Source organism: Cinclus cinclus, chromosome Z, assembly GCF_963662255.1.
Source record: "Cinclus cinclus chromosome Z, bCinCin1.1, whole genome shotgun sequence".
In the NCBI taxonomy this organism is placed as follows: Eukaryota; Metazoa; Chordata; class Aves; order Passeriformes; family Cinclidae; genus Cinclus; species Cinclus cinclus.
The window spans coordinates 37,573,653-37,598,382 of record NC_085084.1 but is presented as its reverse complement, the minus strand read 5'-3'; the positions used below and the strand labels follow the sequence as shown (position 1 = coordinate 37,598,382).

Genomic DNA, 24,730 nt, shown 5'->3' with positions numbered 1-24,730 from the left:
CCAGCACAAGTTTGGGGATTTTTATAAGCAAATTCAATGCTGCAAGGACTGAGAATATTAAAAATGCTGTCTAAGTTAGGTTAGATAAAAAATCCAGTGGGATGCATTGCCCTCATAAGAATGGCAGCCTGCAAGGCCACCTGCTCTGATAGTAGGTAGGTGATGCTGATAACCTCACTAATTAATTCATCTGATCACTATGTTTGCAGATTTCCTTTGTGATATAGAGAAAATGTCCAGATGAACTGTGTCTCTGGTACCACTGTAAACTCCTTCAAATCACTCCCTTAGATTACTGAGTCCTATTGCTGTTACAATTATTGCTTAGGGGCTGCATCCCCTGCAGTTCTCCCTTCCTATGTCATTTTTATTCAGACATCTTTTATTATACTTTAAGAGACTCTGGAAGTAGGATCTGCAGATGAATGTGTGGAAATTTCACACTGGTGTAACCATGGATGTCTAGGACCAACATGTTACTAGATTAAATGTAAGAATACTAGCACAGTTCACAGCATCTGGGCAGAATGGACAGAGTAGGTGTTGATTACAGGATCTATCAGCAGGCCAAGTCAAAGTAATTAGTCAGGCACAGGATCTATCCAGGGAATCCAGGCAGGAAACATAGGGGGTGAGAGATGTAGCTGTAGCATGTGTCTAAAAGCTTGTCCTGCTCTGGAGACAAACTACAGCATACATCTGGAGGCTCTGGGGGAGATTGGGTTGGGGACTGGCACACTGTGACATAGCTCAGGCCAAGAGTGAAGGCTGGGGCCTGAGCTTGGAGGCAGGAGCACCCAGGCTCACAGGCATCAGGAGTTCTGTGGAGGCCCAGGGTCTGACACTTAGGACTCAGTGGTCCACTCAGGGCCCTAATTCTTTTCATTCCAGTGTTTTTCCATTAAATCTGCAGACTGCTTAACCACCTGCAACTACACTTGTGTCTGTGGTTTTACTTTTCTTACCTGTCATGGACTATGTCATGTATTTTGTTACATCTGGACAACATTCTTCTCATTTTTTCAAATGAACTGCTAAGCCACTTTCTCACAGCTGTAGTGTTTCAAACTAGACTTTGGACCATAGATGTCTGAACAACTTGACTGTGGTTTACCTTCTCCCTGGGATTTATGACCATTCATGTAGAAAACCTTGTGAGTTTACTTTTAGGGCTAAGGTACCTGCAAATGTATCTTTGTGTCTCAGCTTCTGAATCAGATTGGGACAAAAAAAGGCATGTATATTCTATAAGAAGATTATGACAGCAACTGCAATAAAGCAATAAATCTGTGTGCCTAGTAGCTTATCAGAAATGCTAATGACATCATGGGAATCCTGACTGACATGTTGATCATGTTGTGTGCAGTTCCTGAATGATCAAATACTTAGGACTTTCTGGCCTCTGCAAAAAAATCAGTTGAGAAATTTAGTTCCTTCTTTACTTCCTTCTTTCTTCTTTAGTTCCTTCTTTTACATGGTTGAATATGATTTTCTAATGTGTTTAATCATGTAAGTGATGTACTTCTGTAGCAAAGACAGAGACAGCACAAAAATTCATGCTTATAAGACCAGGTATTTTCTGTGTTGGTGAAAAAGAATACTGCAGCAGTGTGAAGTCATTCTTCTAATTTATGAAAGCTGTCTGATCACTTGAAGATCAAAGAGAAAAATGTGATGATTCTACTGTTTTCTTTGGAAACATGACAGATTAGAACACAATGCTCTGTGATGTGCCACTCTTTGTGTGGGAGAGTAAAAGCAACACTTCTGGGCAGAAAATTCTGGAGGTGTATATAAATCTTAAGAACTCCCTGAAGTGTTTGGAAAAGGGGTTTTAGAATCTATAGAACTGTCTGATTCACAGAAAAATGCTTATTTTAATCTTGAAGTTGCTGAAGTACATTTGAATTCTATTTTTAAGATTCTTTTCTTGAACTTAAAATTTTGCATTTAAAAATAAAATTATACCACTGCTTCTTAAATTGAATTCCAAGAGAAGCTCAATACATTTAGGAAAACAAAATATACTGGAAGTGGCTGAAATGGTCAGTTCCACTTCCAATATTGTTAGGGGAAATATGTTTCCTGAAATTCTTTGTATTTGGGAGAAAGAACCCAATTTCAGTCTGATTTATTTTACTCTTTTGCTTCATGTTTCTTTGCAGACATGGGAGGCATCATACAATTATGCCATCAAATGTCAATTACCGTGCCAATATCTGGGCATTAAAAGAAGAAAATTGTTCCCATGTGTTAGTGACTACTGCCTGTGGTTCATTACGAGAGGAAATACAACCTGGTGATCTTGTCATAATTGACCAGTTCATTGACAGGTGAGTAAGAAGGAGGAAAAAGAGGACAAATGGGGTTAAACCATATAATATGTTCATGTTAAATTAAGATTTTGTACAGTAAGATGATAACCTTAGTTCTTCTGTCAAAAAGTGAGATTCATACCAGAAAATGTGATAGGAAATGGGAATGCAATTATAAGAAGTTCCATTCTAACAGACACAGAAATATCAGGCTTTGAAGAATGGCCATAAATGAACTGAAGTATAGCTCAGTGGGAAGACTGTTCAGAAGTAAAAGAAGTCTTCTATTCTCAGATATGGGAGAGAAACATAAATAAGAGCACAGGCCATTCCAAGCTTTATGAAGAATCTGAAATGAGATGGAGAGGAAAGCACAGAAGAAAAATACATGGAAAAATGTATTTTCCAGCTAGGAAAATACATGTCATAATGATGAGGTCCTGCACAAGGGAGATAAATGCAACACAGTAGCAAAAGAGAGGAGGTTGTTTTAAAACAAGGATAGATGCTTGATTGTCTTATTTGTTAAGAATCATAAGGAAGTAAATTTGTTTCTGAATTCTCTGTACACCAGCTGGTCCTATCCTCCTTGATTATCTGATTAGAAAAATTCAAGTAAAGCTGGGGACAAAATACAGCTGCATTTAAAGATCACCAGCAACACAAATAATTCAAAGATCTGGTTGCACATTTTAAAGGTAAATTTACTTTAAATACTTGGAGGTGTGTTATATCTTGGAGTCTTATTTGGGTATTCCACCTAATTTGAGGTATTTAAAATGGCATATGCAGCTTCTTCAGGGATTTGTGGTGCTGCTAGTAATATTTCATTGGCAATTGAACATGTAAACCCAGATTTGGTCCCCACACTGCAGTGCTATTAAAATTTTTATTGCCTTTTTTTTTTCAGATGTAACTGAAATGTTTTTTTTTCTTGTAAGAATAGGTATTAGAAACAGTGTATCTAAATTACTAAGTACCCTGCAAAGGCAAGCCCCATATAAAACACTTCCTGTTATGCTAGAGTTGATGGTGAGTATCAGCTATATTGCCGACAATGCTCTTATTTTCTTTTAGTATTAATAGTGATTTATGTAGGAAAGGTATTAAATAGACTTGGGGACATGGTTTGGATGATTTTGAGTCAAGCACCAGTTATTTTGACTGCATTATCACCTGGCAGACTCCTGGGTAAGTGACGGGATCCTCTGTTTGCCATTGGTGAACCACACCTGGAGAACTTTATCCAGGTCTGGGCTCCACAGTGCAATTTGGACATGGACTTACTGGAGAAAGCCCAACAGCAGACTGTGAAGATGCTAAAGGACTATAGTATCTCTCCGAAGAGGAGAGGCTGAGACAGTGGGACTGTTTAGCCTGGAGAAGACTAGACTCAAGGGGAGTATCATTGATCTGTAGAAATACCTGAAGGGAAGGTGCACAGAAGAAGCCAGGCTTTGTGCAGCAGTGCCCAGGATCAGAGGCAGTAGGAACAGAGTGAAACACAGGAGATTCCCTCTGAGCACCAGTGAACATTTTTTACTGAAGGTGACTGACTACTGGCACAGAGAGCTGGCAGAGTCTCCATCCTCGGAGATATTCAAAGCCATCTGGATATGGACCTGGACAGCCCGTTCTAGGTGGACCCCCAGGTGGCCTCCAGAGGCCACTTCTGCCCTCAACTGTTCTGTGTTTTCGTTTAGAGTTTATTCAGATGGTCATGACTAGTAATGGTATAGCCTATTTAAAAGCAGTGTTTTGCTTGAGCAAGTGTTTGTTTTGATGTAGGGAAGCGGAAACTTGCTATGACTTGTTTAATGGCATGAGGAAACCAAAATGCTGCTCAGAAAAACATGTGAAAATGTTCCAGTATGGAAAATTATATGTAATATGGATTTAAAAATCTTCCCCAATTTGCAGTTTAATTCAGAAAACTGATACATTGTAATAGTATGTCTGTTTTGACAGATGAATTTTTGTGTAGTTTTTTTTCTCTTAATATTCAATGTCAGAGAGTGTTAGACTGCTAGGTGTTTGGAGATGGGGTCTGCATTTAACCTTTCACAATAATCATAAGAGTGATTACATTATATAAGTCATTATGCCAACAGTGCTACTGATGGGAAGATATTTTCATGGGTCAGAATGTTTTAGTTGTCCACCAACATCCGAAAAGATGAAATTTGTATGAAATACCTTGTAAGGAAAGAACAGGGTCATACAAACAGTGTGAATAGTCTTGGAAAGAAGATACTGGTTAAATTTGTAAAAACAAGTCAGTTATTTTCCTTGAAAGTTATTCTGACTTCTATACAGTGGCTAACCCATGCCAGGTAGTACATAGGAAATAAGTTGTGGTCTAGGTGGCAAAGATTTACTCAGGCCACCATTAAAATCTAGTCCAGGTACTAGAAATCTGGGCTCTCTCTATATATGTTCTCAATAGGGAGAATTCCTATTCTCAATTCTCCTTACATGTGTGAAGCAAAAAGAAGGAATAGTGAATAAGAATGGTTGAAGAGCTAGAACTGAACAGAAAACTTTAGGCAGCTACTGTAATATGTTCTACTTGGTCACACACACTGTGAAATTAATGACAGGATTGCAATATAAGGAGTAGTGTAAGACTTCTGCCTAGCAGGGGTTAGACTTACAGTGTGAAGCGCTGAATAGGTGTAATTAGAACTACATAAGATTTCCAAACATGATTCCATATATAGTCTCTGCTTTCTTTATGCTTATTATTTTGTGTATTTTAACAATAAAAGATGCATTTTATTAAATAAATGCAAAAATACATATAGTGCTTTCTCCTTGCTTCCCAATCCAAAAATAACCACTTGCTGCTACAAGCTGCGAAAGTTGTTCTCTTCTTTAAGAAGGTACTTCAAAAATCTACAATAATTTTTTTCTGCCTCTGACTCTTGTTAGTAAATTGCAATACTGTAAGTCAGTTGACTACATCAGGCTAACTGGGGGCTTTTGAATACTTTCGGTTTGGTTTGCTGCTGATACTCGCTAGGAAGAGGAGAGCAAAACAGTAACTACTTAATTGAATGACTGTTGTGGGTTGGTTTTTCCTTTCCCCTTTGCCTGTGGAATTTTTTCCCATTGATGTGCTAAGAAGCACTAATAGCTAGGTCCTTGAGATGGGGGAGAGGAGGAACCTCCCTGTGTTTTTGGGGAATTCCTTCAGATCTTTACTTGGGCTTTTCTGATTGAAAGTGCCTGACTAACAAGGTCTAAAATACTATAATGCAGGAAATGGATTGTGGCTTTTGCCATTTCTTCCAACTCTAAATAATTTATTAGCAGACAAAATAGAAAATTGTGAAAAATTGCATATATTCTATTTGCAGCTTTTCAGTGTCCCATAAAGGAAAAAATAGTTTTGGTGTTTCAAGTGATTTTTAGCAGCTGTATCCCATTTTCCAGATGATTTTAATTTGTCCATCTCTTTCCTATTTTGTAATCTCATTCTTAAGACTACCCTACTGATAGATTTTTTTTGTCCTAACCTACTTTAGTGTATAACTTGTACTTAAAACCTTCTAAATATTTCCTAGTGACTTTATTGGGGAGCTGTTATAAAAAGTATTACCATAATGATAAAATAATAATAATAAAAGTATTATTATTAAGTGAGATACTTTGTATTTCAGTTGTGGATTGATTTTGGCTATTGTCTTTATTTTCTCCTGTAAAGCACTGTATGTGACACACTACAGGGAGGAAGGGAGTGTCTGAGAATGTTGTTCCAGACAGTTTGCACCATCCAGTTGTGTGGATTAGCTTGAGGCAGTGCATTTGAGAGTAAAGTGTTAGTGGATAGCAGTTCCATGTGTTCCAAAATTGCATGCTGGATGGTAATTTCAACATGTTGGACCATTTCCATCATTCAAAGAAGAGAGAAAAAAGAATTTTTCTACTTGGAAGCTGGCACTGCATATGTGCATGTAATCTTTCTGAGAACATGAAGACATCCTGTTCCAAGGTTTTTCTGGTTGAATTCACACTTCCTTCATGCTGGAAGCACTTCCTGTAAATTCCCATCCTTTCAATGTAGGAATGCAGTGATATGAACAAGTTCTATTTCAACTAGCCTTGTGCTAATTGAAATTTTATTCCTTCCCTTTCTTAAAGCTTACTTATACTTTTTCCAGAGGTTGTGTGCCTGACTATTAAATTAGCTAATTATTTTGCAGTAGAATCACATCACAAGAATCACATCTTTGTGTTATTTAGGAACAAATCAGCATTTCGCTGTCTTGGTTAACAAAAGATTTTTTCATAATGAATTGACAATGCATTAGTGGAGTAACCATTTTATACTATTCAGTCAATTCTCAAAGGTTTGTACAGAGGCAGAACAGAATTACAGGTGGTCACTAATATCATACTGATTTTTATTTCCACTCCCAGGGATGCTGTGTTTTTCGGTTTGTATCAATTTTTGCTTTCTCTTTCTGTTGTTCTCTCTAAGCAAGTTTTCTGCTTTTCTAGGACAACTAAAAGACATTGTACTTTATATGATGGACAGCATTCTACTCTTTCAGGAGTATGTCATATTCCAATGGCTGAGCCATTCTGCACCAAAACCAGAGAGGTTAGTGAATTCTGTAACAGTACTAAGAAATGTTTGGGTTCTTTTATGGCACTTTTTTGTGATATATTAGTCTGATTGTCCATTCTTAGAATAGAGGCAATATGCATCTCTCTATCCTGTTACTCAGATACATCATGGTATTAAGGATGAATGTAACATTTGGAAGGCATGTGAAGTAAAAGATCTTGTGTCTGTCCTCCTAAGGGAGGTATGCAGAAGAAATCAGTTGGCAACATAGATTTTCCAGGAGTCTTAGTAGAAGGATGAAAGATCTTTATTTATCAAGTAACCAGCCAAGAAAGAAACAAAGTGAACAAGGCAGTTAGGATTAGAAATTAGTTCCATTTTTTCTCAATAAAGCTGCAGCTATGGTAGAGGCACTCCACGTACTTAAATATTTAAGTAAGTAGTACTTTAACATTCATAGTAACTGCAGTATTGCATTTGTAATTTTATGCATTGTAGAGGTGGGTAATGGTGGAGAGTCAAGGCTTAGGATGTTAAGCACTGAAACAAGCCAAATTATATTTGCCTTTTATTCTTAGGTGTTGCTCTCAGTTGTGGCACTTCAAGATTTTCAGGCTTTTCAAGCTAGAGTGTGAAACACTTTTCTGTATTTCATCACCTTTATAAGCTTCTGGGAGAAGTGTATCTGATTAAATATGTCACCTTAGTGTATTTCTAGTATTGAGGAAAAAGGGAAGTTGAAGATTGAACAGCATATTTTGAGGTTTTGTGGAGGTACATTCTTCAGAGTAAAGGGAATACTTACAGAATCAGTCATAATCATCTAAGAGTCCTGCTCTCTGCAATCAAGACAAAGCTGAATTGTGAAGCAGGTGGCAAAATCTGTACCCAGAGCATGTACAAACGTTTGGACTTCTGAGCTATTCTGCTTCTGTCATTTGGTTCAGTGTTATTATGTGTTATTTCTGTTAACTGGCCACACTGTAGTTTAGAGATATTCACACTGGGAATCATGGTGTTTTACAATGACCTAAGATATTTTAAGTCTCATGAAGAAACAAGCCACTGCATATTATACATGTGCATGCTTTTGCCCTTCTTTCATTGAGCGGTAAATTATGCAAAATACTTTGCATTTTTCGTACAAAAAGAGCCTAGCCACATGCTCTTACCAAAGATTAGTTGGCATTTAGTTGTTTTCTACTGTGAGCATGATGTCATGTCACAGCTAGGAGTTTATTAAGAAATCGATTAAAAAGTGTTATCACTTTGATGATTATCAGTACTTCATTTTTTTAAAAAAAATAAGTACTCATATATAAGACATTTCCTGAGACTGCAGGAAGCATATGCCAAGACTTGTTTTCTTTCAGTTATTAACTAACTAGAGATGTTTTTTTGGGTTTTATATTTTTTGAAATGCCAGCAGAGAAATGTACCTCTTCAGAGAAAAAACATACAGGTAATTCCCAGTCATAGACTTGTGATCATTATCTCATTAGCCTGTGCATTCACCTAAGAGATGGATGTTTTAAAGAACTTGCGGGTTTTGAACTCTTTGTGAGACTAAGAAGGAGTATTTTCACTTAATTTGAAAATACCAGATAAAAGTTACTTTCTTTTTTTCCTGAAATTATGTCTGGAAATTGTTGGAATAATTTCAACCCGATTTATCCCAATTCAGAGGAATTTCATAGATAGATACAATAATAATAAAAAAGCCAAAATTGTGAATGTAACATATTTAAGGAATTTTGCATCTAATAATCTGAAACCTTCATATTATATTGCATTTGTGCAAATACATTAAAATGATCAGGTTTACTTGGCTTATGCACTGTAAATTAAATGCAAATCTAAATGGAGTTTGTCTTTTTCTCTCAGAAGTTTTGAATAATATAAGGTATCTTGGATATTGCTGCATTTAGAAACTGAGGCTCAACACAACACCTTATAGGCAGTAAAGTTGGAACTTTGTAAAGAGTTTCAGAAAAATACTGCTCAGGTTTGGTTTTATCCTGTCAGTTGGTCTATTGATGTCATGTCAGTTGATTTATTAACAATGTAATTAACTGGCATTCAGCTAAACATATATTCATAATTAATGGCATCAATAAACCAAAATATTAGGTGTGATTAATATTAGATCAACTTACAACACAGAATTAATTACAGAATATTAAGGGGTTGTAAAGGACCTTAAAGATTATCTAGTCCCAGCTGCCACTGCCATGTGCAGGGACACCTCCCACTAGAACAAGTTGCTCAAAGCCTTATCCAGCTATGCTTTGAACACTCCCAGTGTTGCAGCATCAAAAACATCCTTGGGCCGCCTGTCCCAGTGTCTCACCACCCTCACGTTAAAAAACTTCTTCCACTAAATATCTAACCCAAATTTCCCCTCTGTCAATTTGCACCTGTTATTCCTTGTCTTATCACTACAGTTCCTGATGAGGAGTCCCTCTCCACCTTCCCTGTAGAACCCTTCAGATACTGGAAGAATGCTATGAGGTTTCCTCACAGGTTCCCCTTCTCTTCTTTAGGCTGAACAGCCTCAACTTTCTCAGCCTGTCTCCATAGGGGAGGTGCTCCAGCCTTTTTATCAATTTTGTGGCCCTTCTCTAGAGTTGTTTCAACAGTTCCATGTCTTTCTTACAGTAAGGACCCCAGAGCTGGATGCAGGGTTCCAGGTGGGTCTTACCACAGCAGAGCAGAGGGGCAGAATCCCCTCCCTCCCCTGCTGCCCACACTGCTTTGGATCCTATTGGCTTTCTGGGCTGTGAGTGCACATGGTCAGGTCATGTTGAATTTTTCATCATTCATAGCCCCCAAGTCCTTCTTGGCAGGGCTGCTCTCAATCACTTCTTCAAACCTGAAGGTGTGTAAGGTGCTGCTACAAACCAGATACAGTGCAGACTTGCCTGCTGACATGCATCTGCAGTGGCAGATATGAGTATTCCAGCTTTATGTTGTTGTGCTGCTCCACAAAATCCAGTGCTCCACACAATCCACTGCTCTGCGTGCCAGTGAGAAGGCACCCCACACGGTCATGTAACAAACTTGAGCTGTCTCTGCTTGTTGCATCTGTTTGTGTTGAGTGTAGGCTTCTCACAGTGTTTTGCAGAGAAGCTGCTTCATGTGGCGTAAATTATGATGCTAGGGAGTTGCTTCTAGTGGTGTCAGACTAGGTTTCTCACTGTTTCTGTGTTATGAAGGTCCCTCCTGGCTAACAACATTTTTGGTAGTGTTTTTGTTATTTTTTTTTTTAAATTTTTTTTGTATGGCTGTTTTCAATGGAGGTCATCAAAGTTCCTTTCACTTTCCTACTCAGAACAGTGTTGAGTATCCTAGTCCCATTTACCTAGGCTGGTATCCTCTTATTCCTGCTGTATTAGCTGGAATTATTCAGGCCAATTACCAAGAAAGAAAATCAGGATTATTCTACTGTAAATGAGGTTCTCGTTGTAACTAAAAAAACTGATGAGACATGCTCAAAGTATGTCCCATGTCCAGTATACACCTCAGCCACTAGGATGGGAAAATGTAGTAATAATTTCTGCACAGATTCCCAGAGTACTCTTTGAAGTATGTGCTTGTAGAGTTTTACTCTCAAAATGTAAATTTCTTACTACTGTTTTCAGTGGCTCAGATCCACCATGTGATATTGTAGTGCACAGTGGAATGCTTTTACCTGTAGTTCTGCTTGCAGTGTAGGCACAGTCTAAGTGTGCAAAACAATTCTGTTTCCCAGTCTTCTTCATCTGAATTGAAAGCAATAATCTAACTGATACTAACAAAATCAGATGAGTTCAAGCTCATTGCTGTTGTTGGATGAGGAAAACAGAACTCATCTTTGGTTTTGGACATCTGTAGTCATATGCAATATGGCCACTTTATATAAATCTAACTTCTTTCATGTGCAGGTTTTTGATGGGATGCAAAAGCAGTGCATGAGGGGCATTTTTTCCTTTCCTCAAAACTGACATGTTTTGCAGGTTCTTATTGACACTGCCAAGAAGCTGGGGCTCCAGTGTCATTCCAAGGGGACAATGATCACAATTGAAGGCCCACGTTTCAGCTCTCGAGCAGAAAGCTGTGTGTTTCGCAGTTGGGGAGCCGATGTTATCAACATGACTACAGTGCCTGAAGTGATCCTTGCGAAGGAAGCTGGAATGAGTTATGCTAGCATTGCCATGGCAACAGATTATGACTGCTGGAAGGAACATGAAGAAGCAGTGAGTGGAACTTTCTTCCTCTGGTGTTGTCCTGAGGGATTTGGATGAGAATGTGTAGGTTTTGATAAGAGGTTACATACTGTACTAAATCTGTTCTTAATTACTGTACTGTCCCTGAGTTTTCTTGACGAATGATTGTGAAAGTAAAAATAGCGTCAATTGTTGCTATCTCGTTGATTTTCATAAGCCTGCCTCACTACTAGCAAACCTTTTGTTTCCTGTTGTCTGAATAAGGGGTCAGTGAGTATGAAGCTCATGAATTCTGTGTGTGATTAGTCTTCCTGTGATTGGTCTGGTGCTTTTTCTTTTACAGCTCTGTGCAAAACAATATATATGCTTTAGTTTTCCTATTCGTTTGCAATACACAAGTATAAGCCATACACACCCAGAGGAAAAAACATTTGTGCTATCTAAAAAAACTGTTATTCTAAGGATTCACTTTTACACTTCTGAGTTAAATTTATTTTGGGTGTTGAAAATGTGTGCTCTCAAAATTGAGAGGTACCACTCAGTTGTATTGTATTTCCAGGTTTCAGTGGATAAAGTTTTAAAGACGCTGAAAGGGAATGCAAATAAGGCTACAAGCATACTCCTTACTGCTATACCTCAGATAGGCTCCATGGAATGGACTGACACCCTGCACACTCTGAAAGTAAGTACATAAATGAGGCTGATGAGTACGAGGGACAGTGTATGTATGTGCACACATAAGACACATGTATGTTACAGGATGTTTTTGCTTAAATCAAAATGTTTCAGAGTAAATGCTTCAAGAAACCAAATTCATTTGAAGAAGGATGGACAGATTTTGCACGATTCTTGCCAAGGTCTAGCTTCAATTTTACAAGAAGTTTTGGGAAAGGTTAAAGAATACAGATAGCTGTATAATTGATGGGAAAAGATGTATGGTTGATGAGGTGAGATGTAAACCATAAGATGTTCATAAGATATGAATATATGTGAGTATCCAAATGCTACCCTGATCTTGGATCTTACCACAAAGGAGAGTCAAGTGGAAGACTGGCTCAAACCAAAGACATTGTGCTCACTGTAATATGCAGAAGAGGAAAGGTCTTAAAAGGTATGAGTAGTAACCAGTTTGAAATTATTAGGATAGTGTTTTCCATAGGCTTTAAGTCCAAGGTGCATGAAAAAATACGGAAAAGAAAAACATTTCAAAATATATTGATGAGGGAGTTCTTAAGCAGAATTTTTCTTAGACAAGTTTCATCACCTGTATTTCACTGACATACTTGAGATTCATTTGTGGCTGTAATAAAGAAGGGAAAAACAATGCTAAAACAGTTTGGATGTCTATCCAGCTTCTCAACAAGCCTTTTTTGACTGGGTTGAGATAAGGACCAGGAGAGATCATTCATCAAATACTGTCACGAGCAAAACAGGCTCAGCTTAGACATATTAATTGAATTTATTGCTAACAAAATCAGAGCAGGATAATTCCACCCTTGTCATCTATAAGTCACATATTTAAGAATTATCATCAAAATTACACTCAACATATAATCCTTAGTTAGAACAACAAAAAACTACTAAACTAAACAGAAGAAAAAATTCTCTACACTAAATCTAAGGCATAATTGCTACACAACCAAAAAGACAAATTACACAGAAAATCAACCCCTAGATTTTTCACTACAATTACAATGCAAATTTCCCACTATCATTCTACTTAATTTTGTGATTTAATACTTGTTTTAATACTTGCCCATTATTTCTGCCAATTAATATGCTTATCTCAAAGTCCTCATGCTTGCCCACATTCTCCACCAAAACTGTCACAATTTTGACACTGGCCAAACACCAGTGCACCCACAAAAAATTATTAACTCAGTCTCCTTTGCTATAGTTGAGCAGAGGAGGGGGAAAGAGAAAGAAATTTAAAAGCTCATGGGGTGAGATAAGGATTAGGAGAAAATACCCTAAGGGCAAAACAGGGTCAAAACTTTAAAAGGTATAAAGAAAAATTTATTAACAGAATTAAAATGATAATGAGAATTAAACCTTTACAACACCTTTCCTCTCCTCCCCCAGCCCTTCTTTCCTTCCTGCTGACAGCTCAGGGAGACAAAACATAGGGTTTTTGTCAGTTTGTCACTTCTAAAAATCTTTCTTCAGTTCATTTAAGGAGAGGAGTCTCTTTTGCTATACCATGAGGTCCTCCCATGAGAGACGCTTCTCTGTGAATTTCTCCAACATGGTTCTAATTTTCATGACTAGAAGTAATTTTTCTATACCCAACCTGCTGCAACAGGAGTCCCTCCCACAGGCAAACAGTTTTGCCACAACTGTTATTTCATGGGCCATTTTAGTTCATGGGGTATAGTCTTTAAAGGATGAGTTGTTCTTGTTTGGAAGCAAGGGTCGTCTTCCTCTGTCTCTGGAAGCAAGAGTTCTCTCTCTCTCTCTCTGTTCAAGCCTGGCACCAGATTACAGCTTTTCAGCATCCACACATTACTGTGTGGCACCTTTTCTCATGGGCTGCAGGTGAATTCTACATCCCCTCCATTCACTTCGTGAATTCAGGGAAATAGTTTGTGATATTACAGTCTTCACCATGGCTTCCAAAACAACCTCAGCTCCAGGTTTGGAGCACCTCCTCACCCTCACTCCTTTTCACTGACCTTAGTGTTGCCATGTTGTTCTCCTCACGTGCTTTCATTTTTTCCCTTTTCTCTGACTTGGTAGAGAATTGGTACTTGTAGGTTTTTTGTTCTCGAGTTCTGTCAATTGCACTGGCTGCAGTGTGGGGATGGCCCCATACTGCATGCTCCAGCAGCCCCACTGGGAAGGGGACCAGTGGTCCCTGCCACCACCCCTCCAAGGAGAGGAAGACAAGAGAGTTCCCATGGTTTTGTCTTTCTTAAATATGTTATCAGAGAGTCATTACCAGCTTTCCTAATTGATTTAGAAGTGTGCCTGTTCTCAGAGCCAGCCAGCAGTTGGTTTTGCCAGGCACAGAGGAAGCTTTTAGCAGCTCCTCACAGAAAATCACTTCCTTGGCTGGCTTCTTCCCTCCTCACCAAAAACCAAGACATGCAAAACCACCATAATAATTCATCAAATAACATCTTGAGCAAAACAGGCTCAGCTTAGAGATATTAATTGAAATTAATTATTACTAACAAAATCAGAGCAGGGTAATGAGAAGTAAAATAAGCCCTTAACATCACCCTCCCGAAACCCCTCCCTTCTTCCAGCTCTACCTCCTACCTCAGCAGTGCAAGGAGCCAGGGAATGGGGATTATGGTCAGTTCATCCAAGGCTGCTCCCACTGCTCAGGGGAGAGGAGTTGTTCTCCTGCTGCACCCTGGGGTCCCTCCCACAGGAGACAGTTCTCCATGAGCTTCTCTGACGTGGCTCCATCTCATGGGCACCAGGCCCTCTCAAACTGCTGTGGTGTGGGTCACTCTTCCAGAGGGTCCAGTCCTCCAAGGACAGGCTGCTCCAGCCTGGGAGCAGGGCCTCTCTCTCCATGGGTCTCCCACAGGGTCACAGCCTCCTCCAGGAATCCACCTGCTCCAGCATGGGGCTCTTCCACAGGGTGCAGATGGATCTCTGCATCCCCTGTGGATCCCCAGGGACTGTGGATGGATCTCTGCATCCTCTGTGGATCCCCATGGGCTGTGGGTGGATCTCTGCATCCCCCGTGGATCCCCATGGGCTGTGAGTGGATCTCTGCATCCCTTGTGGATCCCCATGGGCTGCAGGGGCACACTGCTTCACCATGGGCTGCACCATGGGCTGCAGGGGGATCTCAGCTCCAGGGCTTGGAGCATTTCCTGCCCCTCCTTTTCCACTGACCTTGGTGTCTGCAGAGTTGTTCTTCTCACATGTTCTCACTCCACTCTTCTCTGGATGCAATTACAACTGGACGAGCCCTTTTCGTTTTGAATTCTTAAGTATGTTATCACAGAGGCATTACCATTATTTCTAATTGGCCAAGCCTTGGCCAGCAGCACATTCATCTTTGGAGCCACCAGGGATTGGCTCTGCTGGGCATGGAAGAAGCTTACAGAAGCTTCTCACAGAGGCCACCCCTCTAGCCCCTTGTTACCAAATCCAGGCCATGCAAAACCAATATCTCATATCTGTGATTCTCATCTCTAGTTTAGTCCATGACATGAAGGGAACATATTTAGTAAAATTCACCTTGGACACTTTTAAAGCATAAATGGCCAGGCCAGGTTTGTAGAATTCTAACCCAATGAATCTGATGAATCTGCCTTGGTTTCTGGCAGGCATACTTCAGTGAGCAGTGTCCTCTTGTGTTCCTTTGCGGGATTATCTTGAATCTTCATTGGGAGTGAAAGAGGGCTGGTGAACTGGGGGACTGCACTTAAGATGTTCCCTTTTAATGAACACCAGCTGTTCTTTCAGTTCATTGTCAAGTGCTTTGTCCAACTCAGTCCCCTAAGTACTGTTTACTGAAAGAAGAAAATATGACGCACCAGAGGAAGAGTCACTCCATCCTAATGTCGCTTCTTAACACTTTTACTCTTAAATATCTACTGCCTCATATAAATTATGAATATTGAGATAGTTTCACTTGCAATTCTTAGGTGTTTATGTTCTTTGCAGATACTTTTGAGTGATAGTGTACTGAGAAAGGTGGCTGACCTGAAGGCACTGGAAGAGCTGGAAACAGGCAGTGGGGGTTGAAACTTTATAACAAGAAAGTAGGAGCCACAAGTGTTAACAACGAAAGAACAAGAACTCTGGAATAGTGAGAAATTCTGAAGGTCCAGAAGCTTTGGCAGCTTCCTTTAATTTCACACAGGAACATCAGGAAAGGCTAAAAATGTTCCTTTTTGGGGGATTTAATTATGATAAAGCAGATGAAGGATTGGTGTTAATGAATGAGAGAGGCAATTTTTGCATGGAAGCAAAGAGAAAGGTACATATATGTGCCTCTGTGCAAGTGTGTAATTGAACCATAAAAAGCTTTAAAACTATTGTCTTGTAGTGTACTTCAGTATATTTTATGGTGGGAGTTTGGAAGGCCAGATGATAGAGGTTTTTGAATTGATCTGTTTTGGAGGCGCCTTTTCCTAGAGCTTGAAGGCAGCACCTCTTGCATGCCCTGTGGAAATGTGTTGAGGTACACAGAGAAGGAGCAAGCTGAGTAAGACTGAAGCTGGTGCACTACTGTCAGTGACAGCATGTATCCAAGCCACAGCTGTGCATCTCAAGTGGGCATTTGCAAATGTCTGTTGTAGTGTTAGGGAAGCACGTGAAACAGCAAAGCTCTACACAGATGCACCTTTTCTTTTCCAAGATCTGTAATCTGGCTGCTATGACAGGAGGAACTTCACCTGGCAGAAGAAAATGTGCTGTCAGTCTCTGCCCACCTCTATTTCTCTGTCTCCTTCCATGGAAGTATTCATCCCAGATCAACACACATGCCAGTGATGTCACCTCTAAATCTTACCAAAGTCTTTAGGAATGACTGCAGTGTTGAAACAAAATGTCTAAGAGCTGTTTCCTTGATAAAGAATGGACTGCTTGCCATTGCTTCTCTTTCATGTATCATTTATTCTGTGATATATCAGTGAGTGTAAGTGTACTTTGCAAGTTATTATTTTTTAAATATCTAAGATGTCTTTAGGCCAGTATTTTATGGCTTTCTTGCTGTAAAGAAATAATTTTCCAGTGTCGGGCTAAAGCCCTCACTCTTGCAGAACTGGATATGACCACATGGTATTTACGTCATGTGTCAGGAAATGCAGATGGTGCTGTTGATCACAGTGGTGCAAGTGATTTCTGTTTGGTGTCAAGGAAATTTCTGGATAGACTAGTCAGTCATGGGTGATATACAGCTGGATATGCTGTTAACTAAGAAGAATTGTTTAGTGAGTTGATAATTACTGTCAGTTCTTGCTGTAATCATTATGAAAATGTGGCATTGAACATCCTTGTGAAGAGCAAGTAAGACAATTAACAGTATGGTTCCTGGAGTTCAGGTGAGCATACTTGTTTTTAATCAACGAACTGATATGAATAATCTCATAGGACGCAGCTCTGAAAAGTCAAGGAGCTCCAGAAAGTTGGCAGGTCTTTAAAGGCAGTGTTCTCCAAGCTCAGTACTGATCCACAGAGAGATGTGGACAGAACAGGAAACAGCTGTAGTGCAAAAATGGAGCATTCAAGGGTTGGAATCAGAAACAAGCTATAAAGAGCGAACCCAGATGGAAGTGCAAATATGTTAGGGATGCTTTCAGGACAATGGGAGCTTATCTATAGTTGACAATTGGAAGAGAGGCAACAAGAACTGCAGCCAATGCATTTATAACAAAAACTTAGCATGTAAAACATGGGCTCATTGCCCATGAAGTTAATGAGTTGGTGAGAGCAGATAATTTCATATAGGAACTGATAAAGTAGATTTTTTTAAAATCTTTGCTAGGAAAACTATTAAGTTAGAAAAAACCTGTCCTGTTGAAAAGAATTTTAGCTCATCATAACTGGGAATTGAGCTCTGTACCTTTATTACAATAAGGCTTAACCTCATGAGTATCAGGAGAGAATCTCTCCTATACTATCTATAATCTCTCCTGTACTGTAATGGTAAAAAGAATGTCCTGTTAGAACTGATTTATTTTTATAGTGTGGCTGTAAGAAGATTGGCTTGTGGTAAGGTGTCAGAGCTCCTGTGAGTGTTCCTCAGATTAATTTCTTGGCTCTGTGGGGAGACCTGCTGGTCCTACCTGCCTTTTCTTGATCTTCTGTACTAGCCTGTGAGAAATAGTACTTGTCAGATCTGTGATACAAGGAAAAATGCTGTATTTTGAGAGCTGTGGTAAGTGAATACTCTGGAGCAGTTAAGATTGAGTAAGGTAACTCAAGATGTGTTTCAATATACTCTATCAGGGAGTCACTTGGGCATTTATGTGATTTGACAGGTAGCATGTTGAAGGGCATAAAGTTTAGTATCTTTTTAGTAATTTTTTCTAGTCTATCTCAAACTGAAACTTGAATTCCTAAGTTCTGTGTGTAGAACTCTAATCTTGTAAATATTTTGGAGTAATTTTCTTCCTCAAAAAGTATCACAGTGAAATCAGTGAATGTGCATATATGATCAGAGTATATTGACTCAGGTGAGTAAAATGGAGGAAGAAAATACATCAAGGCTTCACTTCAACTGTAGTTGCATTGGTCTGCATGCAGAGGTGCTTGCAGGCCAAGGACTTCTCACAAAAGCTGAGATTTAAATGTTTCTGTGACCCTGCCCTTGAATGTGGCTAGTGTCAAAGTTGCCTGTCCATTCATAATTTGAGTATTTCATTCACTCACAGTCAGTGCCATGTAACTTGTTTCTGTTCTTCATAGCTGTACTTCAGAATTGAGGGGAAGTTGTGTAGAAGTCACAGAAAGCATGCTGCATGATTTTTCATTTGTAGTCTGTGAGCCCAAAGTCCATAATTTAGTATTTTTGCAGTATGGTTGTTTTTCTCCATACCAAGAAGCCTATAACATACCTTTGCAAAAGTTGTATTGAAAACTCCTTGGTATATGCCCTCCTTGTAATTATATTGACTTCTGTGGTGTTGGAAAAAGTTGGAAATACTATGCACATTAAATGAGTTACACCTGTTTGTAACCAAAATGGAAGCTACATAGTCTACCTTTACAATGAAAAATTATTCTCTCTGCATTGGCAAAAGAAGCATTTATCTCCTGTGACTTTGTATTTCAGACAATGGTGCAGTGCTCAGTCATCTTGCCAAAGCAGTAACAACCTGGATGGACCTTGAAGTTCCAGGGCTTTCAAGGAAGAGTGGATCACTTTCGAAATTTCAGAGGTTACAGTATCTTCAAAAAATGTTACAAGTTTAAAAGCATGGACTAAACATTGACCAATGACCATGTGTGAGGCTGCTGTTAAAATCTTTCTCAGTTTGATCACATAGGAGATGGTTAAAATTAAATTTTGAGTATGTCTTCAACTAAAATTAACCCTGCTGACAAACTATATCTGACAGTGGTCAGAAAAAAGAAGTCAGTATCCTCTAATCACTGGTACCTTTTAACTGATGGTAGAAAGGGAAGTTTGAGTAATATTTTTGTTGCAGTTTCATAAGATAAGATCTGAGAAAGCAGACTCACAGGCTATTTGTGTTGCTGTTTCTACCTCCCGTCTTTTCCTTCAAAAAGGCACATGGTTACAATTAACTTCAGAAAGCTAACAGAAACATAACAGAAAACCTGAACAAACAATTTCAAATCAAAATCATAGTATTTTTATACATTATCCGTATTTTTTATTCCAGTGATTTTTTTTATAGCAGTGTACTTGTTTTGTGTGCTAGAAGACATGGTTTAATAATTGTGGTGGTTCTGTTATAGCAGCAGTTGCGTAATGAGTTAGTGTTAATGTTCAGTCAGGAGACTGAAGTAATGCCTAAACCAAATTTGTGCCTGAAGATGTACTTACATGATTTACAGAACTGTACAGAAAAAGTACTTTGCTGACAGCGTCCCAAACACTCTGCTGGCCATTTTCCGCCTCATTGAACAGCTCCAGTTTTAGTTCCTGTATTAAGTGGTGAATGTGCTCAAGTGGTTTGAATGTATGCATTTCAATTTTATAATATGGTTTTATTTTAATAAAATGACCTGCTACTTCTTGTCTAGTAAATAAAATGAATTAAACGTATGCTTCTCCAAGATGTGTGGAAATTGGGGGGAATTATATTTACTTCTAGTCATTATGTCTCTCACTGATTTTTGCCATTCATAGGACAGGTTGGTGATGATACCTTGTAAACAACACTTTCAGAAAGACACTTTTCAGAAAATATTGTGCTGTTCAGAACTTTAGGTTTTAAGTCCTTGAACAGCAGGGATTGCTGTGGCAGAAGTGGATCAGAGTGCAAGGAAATGATCAGAAACATGAACGGTAAGGATCCTCATAGTACTGTTAAAATAATGCTAATCAAAAGGCAAATAGAAGAAAGCAGGTACACAAGCATTTTAGCTTCCTAGTCTTCTGTAAGATACCCAGTCTCCTGTGGTAAAAGCCTTTAGATCTGGATGTATTCCTCCTAGCAAAACCATTAGAGGTGCTTTTCAGATACTGGGGAAAACAGCATAATCAATTTTCTGTTTCCTGGGGTTTTTTTGAGAACTTGGATTGCAGGAGCCAGAGCTTGAACATAGCTTTCATTACCTTCCACTAACCCAAATCAAATATCTGACCTTAAGAATGGTTTCTTTTTCTATCTTTTTCCATAGGCACTTTTGGTGAAATGGATCAGAGCCAGGAAATTCATATCTGAGTGTTCTAGGTTCTTTCTGGGTGTTGATTTTCAGTCCCCTTGGGTTTCACTTTTTATAGTGACATATAATGGTAATTGTTATGCTAATTCTTTTGGTTTGTATAGTGGGTACTTAGTGTCACAGGAGAGTGGCACAGAGAGGTCCATAGCTGGTGAGTTGTGTTACACATTTCTGTTACAAATGCTTCATATACAAGAGTAGGTGAGAACACTAGGTAAGGATGGCTGCATCCAAAGTGTTACACTCAATAGCTCAGTGTCCAGGTGGAAACCAGGAACAGATGGTTTTCCTCAGAGGTCTGGGAACAGTACTGTAGTATTTTCATCAATAAGTAAGATAGTGGGATTGAGTTTGTGGAAAGCAAAAACACCAAGCTGAGTGGTGGGTGAGGGAAGGAATGCCATCTAGAAGGACCTTGACAGGCTCAAGAAGTGGGGCCCAAGTTCAGCAAGACCAAGCAGAGGGTGCTGCATTTGAGTTGAGGTGAAGATCAGCCTTGTGGAGATGGACTTTGGTTGGATGAAAAGTAGAACAAGGGCCAGCAATGTGTACTCACAGCCCAAAAATCCAACTGCATCATGAGCTGAATGAAAAAGCAGATTAAGGGAGGTGATTTTGCCCCTCTGCTCTGGTTAGACCCCACCTGGAGTATTGCATCCAGCTCTGGGGTCCTCTGCAAGAAAGATGTGTTGGGTTGAGTTCAGCAGAGGGCCACAAGGTGATCAGAGGGATGAAACACCTCTCTTAAGAGGACGGGCAGAGAGAGCTGGGGTTGTTCAGACTGGAGCGGAAAAGGCTCTAGGGAGATCTTACAGTGGACTTTCAGAACATAGAGGGGGCTTATGAGGAAGATGGAGAGAGACGTTTCATCACAGCCTGTAGTTACAGGACAAAGGGCAACAGTTTTAAACTCAAAGTGGGTACATTTGCATTAGATATAAACATGTTTTTTTATGACGGGGCTGCTGAGTCAGTGAAACAAGTTGCTCAGAGAAGTTGTGGATATCTTTGGAAGTGTTCAGAATCAGGTAGACAAGAGTTCTGATCAGCCAAGAGTAGCAGAAACTGTCCGTGCCCATAATGGGAGGATTGGGCTATCTGTCATTGATGATTTGGGGTGGAAGAGACTTTTCAGTGATATTTACTTGCTCTGTCAGCGCATGCCTGGTACCTAATGGTATCTTGTGCAGAACTACATATAGTTTGTAAAACTCTGGTAGTGTGTAGTGTGTTTTTTGCAAAGTTCAGTGTACATTTTATACTCTGAAATGTGTTGCAAGTAACTTATTCATAGGACTACAGATATGGTAATTGGCAAGAAAAGCATAGGATAATGCTTAATTCTGTAAAGATAGGACCAAATGTAAGTGATTTTAATTATCTTTCTAAACAGTCTTAAGAAATGTATTTATTGTAGGCGGGACTGCAGGTGTAATAGAAGAAGATACAAATTGTATGTATCCCATTACTAAAACGAAGTAAACATCATAACAAAGAACCATGGCCCCTTCTTAGACTCAGAATGAGTCTGTTTTTACAAGAATGAGGCAGTGATGGGCAGAGGGCTTCACTGGTAAAAGTCTCCGTGCTTTAGTTTGAGTGTCTCTCCATAACAGGTTTTTTTTTTTATTATTTATTTTTGGCAACTGTTACTCAGTCTATTTGCTGTGAAGGATTTGGAGTACTACCTTCTGGTGCTCCTTTATCATAACATCAAAATCAGTGTTAGCAAGTACTAGTTTGAGGCTCTTAGAAAAATGCATCTTGATATGATAAATGGCTTATCAGGATATAGGATGGTAAATTGTGGCTTTGCCCAGTTTTCAAACATCCCAGTTTCCAAAGTGTGCCCTCCAAGCTTGACTGATATCATTGCTCATCTTACAGGGACTTCATGGTTTTGGGTTGTTATGTATGACATGTTATACACTTCGCGTTTTACACTGACATCTCTTACACAAAATGCTGTCTCCTAGAAAAATTGACAAAGCTTTCTGCAAGAAAGCTGTCTGCTTTCTATGTGCATATTTCACAGACCACTTTAAAGCCTCTTCTGAACACTGGTGCTGAATAGGGAGCACTGAAGCAAATGAAGTAGCTTCTCTGTGGGTAAATTACATACCATACAAAATGGATTAGAACCATGGAAAGCTTAATAAAGTGGAATTTTGTATTAATTTTCCAGGTCTGCTTCTCGATCTCCAGCAAAATTGTCCTAAACTTACTGATTTGTATGGCCTGAATGGTGTCTCAACTTTGGGTCAAAGAGAACACCCCTAGAGCTAGTAGGAACTGCTGAAGAGCAAATCAGTCTTGCATGCTTCTCTACAGGATATCCCTTGGGGGAATAGAGAAATGCAGAAGGGAAACAGTGGGTATGTTAGAAATAAATGTTCAAAGCCTGATTTTCTTTCCCACATACACAGAGGGGAGACTGAGTGGAACTGAGTGCTTGCAAATAGCACAGATGCACAAAGCAAGAGGCATGCCAATATTAGGCAAGGACCAGGAAAGATAATAAATAGCCAACTGATTTCTTACTCAGTTTTCAGCTGGCATCCAAAGTCAGAGATTAGAACTTTATTAAACATCCAGATCTACACAGACCACAGGCAGAAATGTCACAGTAGGGTAAGTTCAACACACAAATGACATGCTAGAGAAGACATATACCCACTCAGAGGAGCTTTTTCCAAACTGTCTCTTCAGTGATATTCATTAGGAGTTCTACTTCATCTTGCCACACGTGTCCCAGGCAACAGAACTTCTGCTTTGGGTAAAGAGACTTGTCTATTTGGACTAAGCAGCATTCAGCTCCCGTGCCTATATTCCAAGCCTACACTTACTTGTATCATGAGCACTTGCTCTCTGAGTGTGGACTTGCTATTATCTCCTACCCCAGTCTCCACTGATTATTTGGATGTTGTATTTTGCTTAGCACAGCTATCCATGGCTTTTGAAGTCCTTTTATCTTGGATAAGATCTCCCTTTATTTTGCTCAGAGGATCTCCAGCATGCATATTAGCGGTATACTGTACTCATGGCAATGCAGTACTGTGGGTTCAAATATGGCACAAACTAGACCAGGAGGCAGACCATTAGATTTACTCATTTTCTCCTTTTTCTGTTTTCTCTAAGCACTCTTTGCAGACTAACATTGATCTATCTTGCTAACATGAAATTGCCCACTCATATCTCATTTTCACTTATTTAACACATCACACTCTTTCATGCTAATATCCAAAGCATGTATCAGAATTTGCACAGGTGGCATATGACATCAGAATTGAGTTTTTTTATTAGTATTCAAAAGAGGTCTGAGACCAGTTGGTATTCTCAGAATGGGCCAGCAAGAGACTATTTTGTCTATTGTAACCAGCTGAGTATCAGTAAGAGGAGAAATTAATTCAGGAGGTACTCAGCACTGGGCAGGAGCAGCCTTCTAAAACAGAAATTCTGCTTAACTGTTTTAATGACTGCTTCCTCTCCCCATGGTCATTGTAGCGGTGTCTGAAGCAGGACAGTGCAAAAGAACTGAAATTAACGTTTGGTCACACTTTTGCAAAAGCTTGTTGTTGTTTATTTAGGTGATTGTCAGTTTCTCCACCACTTTTGCTATGAATTGGCGCAGGCAATTTGTGGTGCAAAGATATGTGTAATTATGCATACTTGAAAGTATGTTTTCAATGTGAACATTGGGGTCTCATAGATGAGACCCAGCTGGAACTAAGAACAGTGCCTCTAGAATTGTATTCTAGAGGACACATCAAGTCTGTCCAGTTGTTTGGTTTCCTACAGTGAGTTTCCTCTAGTACAAGAAGTCATTAGACATCTCATCTAAAATCTTTTCATTTGACCTTAGGATCTTAACAGTTAGTTCTTTATAGGAGGCAACTTTTTAATGGGTTTTTATCAACTGTACAAGAAGGTTCTGAAATCCTGAAGGTAAACCAGCAAGATAGGCTAGTAGGAAGATGGTGTTGGTAGGAGTTTCTTTTCCCTTAATTGCATGTGAGAACAGTGGAATAATCTCTGTCCTTGACTAAGTTTAGTACAAATTCTCCACTCCACAGTGTTACTGTTACTGGTACCTTGGGTTGACTCTCATTTTCTTCTCTGGCCCTTAGGCTGCTCACCATCTAAAGAGAAAACAGATGTTAAAAAAAAAAAAACAAAACAAACAAAACAAACAAACAAAAAAACCCAGCCGTGTTCAAGTGCTTGTTCTGTATAGGCAAGGAATGATTTTAAGTGCCACTGCTCATCAGCCACATGCATTGGATTTCTGCAAGGATGAGTGTTAAGAAGCC

General features: G+C 39.3%; 1 protein-coding gene across 2 annotated transcripts in view; it reads left to right on the top strand.

The window, feature by feature from the left end:
• MTAP (methylthioadenosine phosphorylase) overlaps positions 1-19,777 on the top strand; it is a 34,283-nt gene extending 14,506 nt beyond the window's left edge. For both annotated transcript variants that reach the window (XM_062512987.1, XM_062512986.1), the window contains 5 exons: positions 2,166-2,333; positions 6,819-6,921; positions 10,884-11,123; positions 11,653-11,775; positions 18,838-19,777. In XM_062512987.1, the coding sequence (XP_062368971.1) occupies positions 2,166-2,333; positions 6,819-6,921; positions 10,884-11,123; positions 11,653-11,775; positions 18,838-18,876 (673 nt within the window). In that variant the 3' untranslated portion in view covers positions 18,877-19,777. The remainder of the gene's footprint in view (positions 1-2,165; positions 2,334-6,818; positions 6,922-10,883; positions 11,124-11,652; positions 11,776-18,837) is intronic.
• The last annotated feature ends 4,953 nt before the right edge of the window (positions 19,778-24,730 follow it).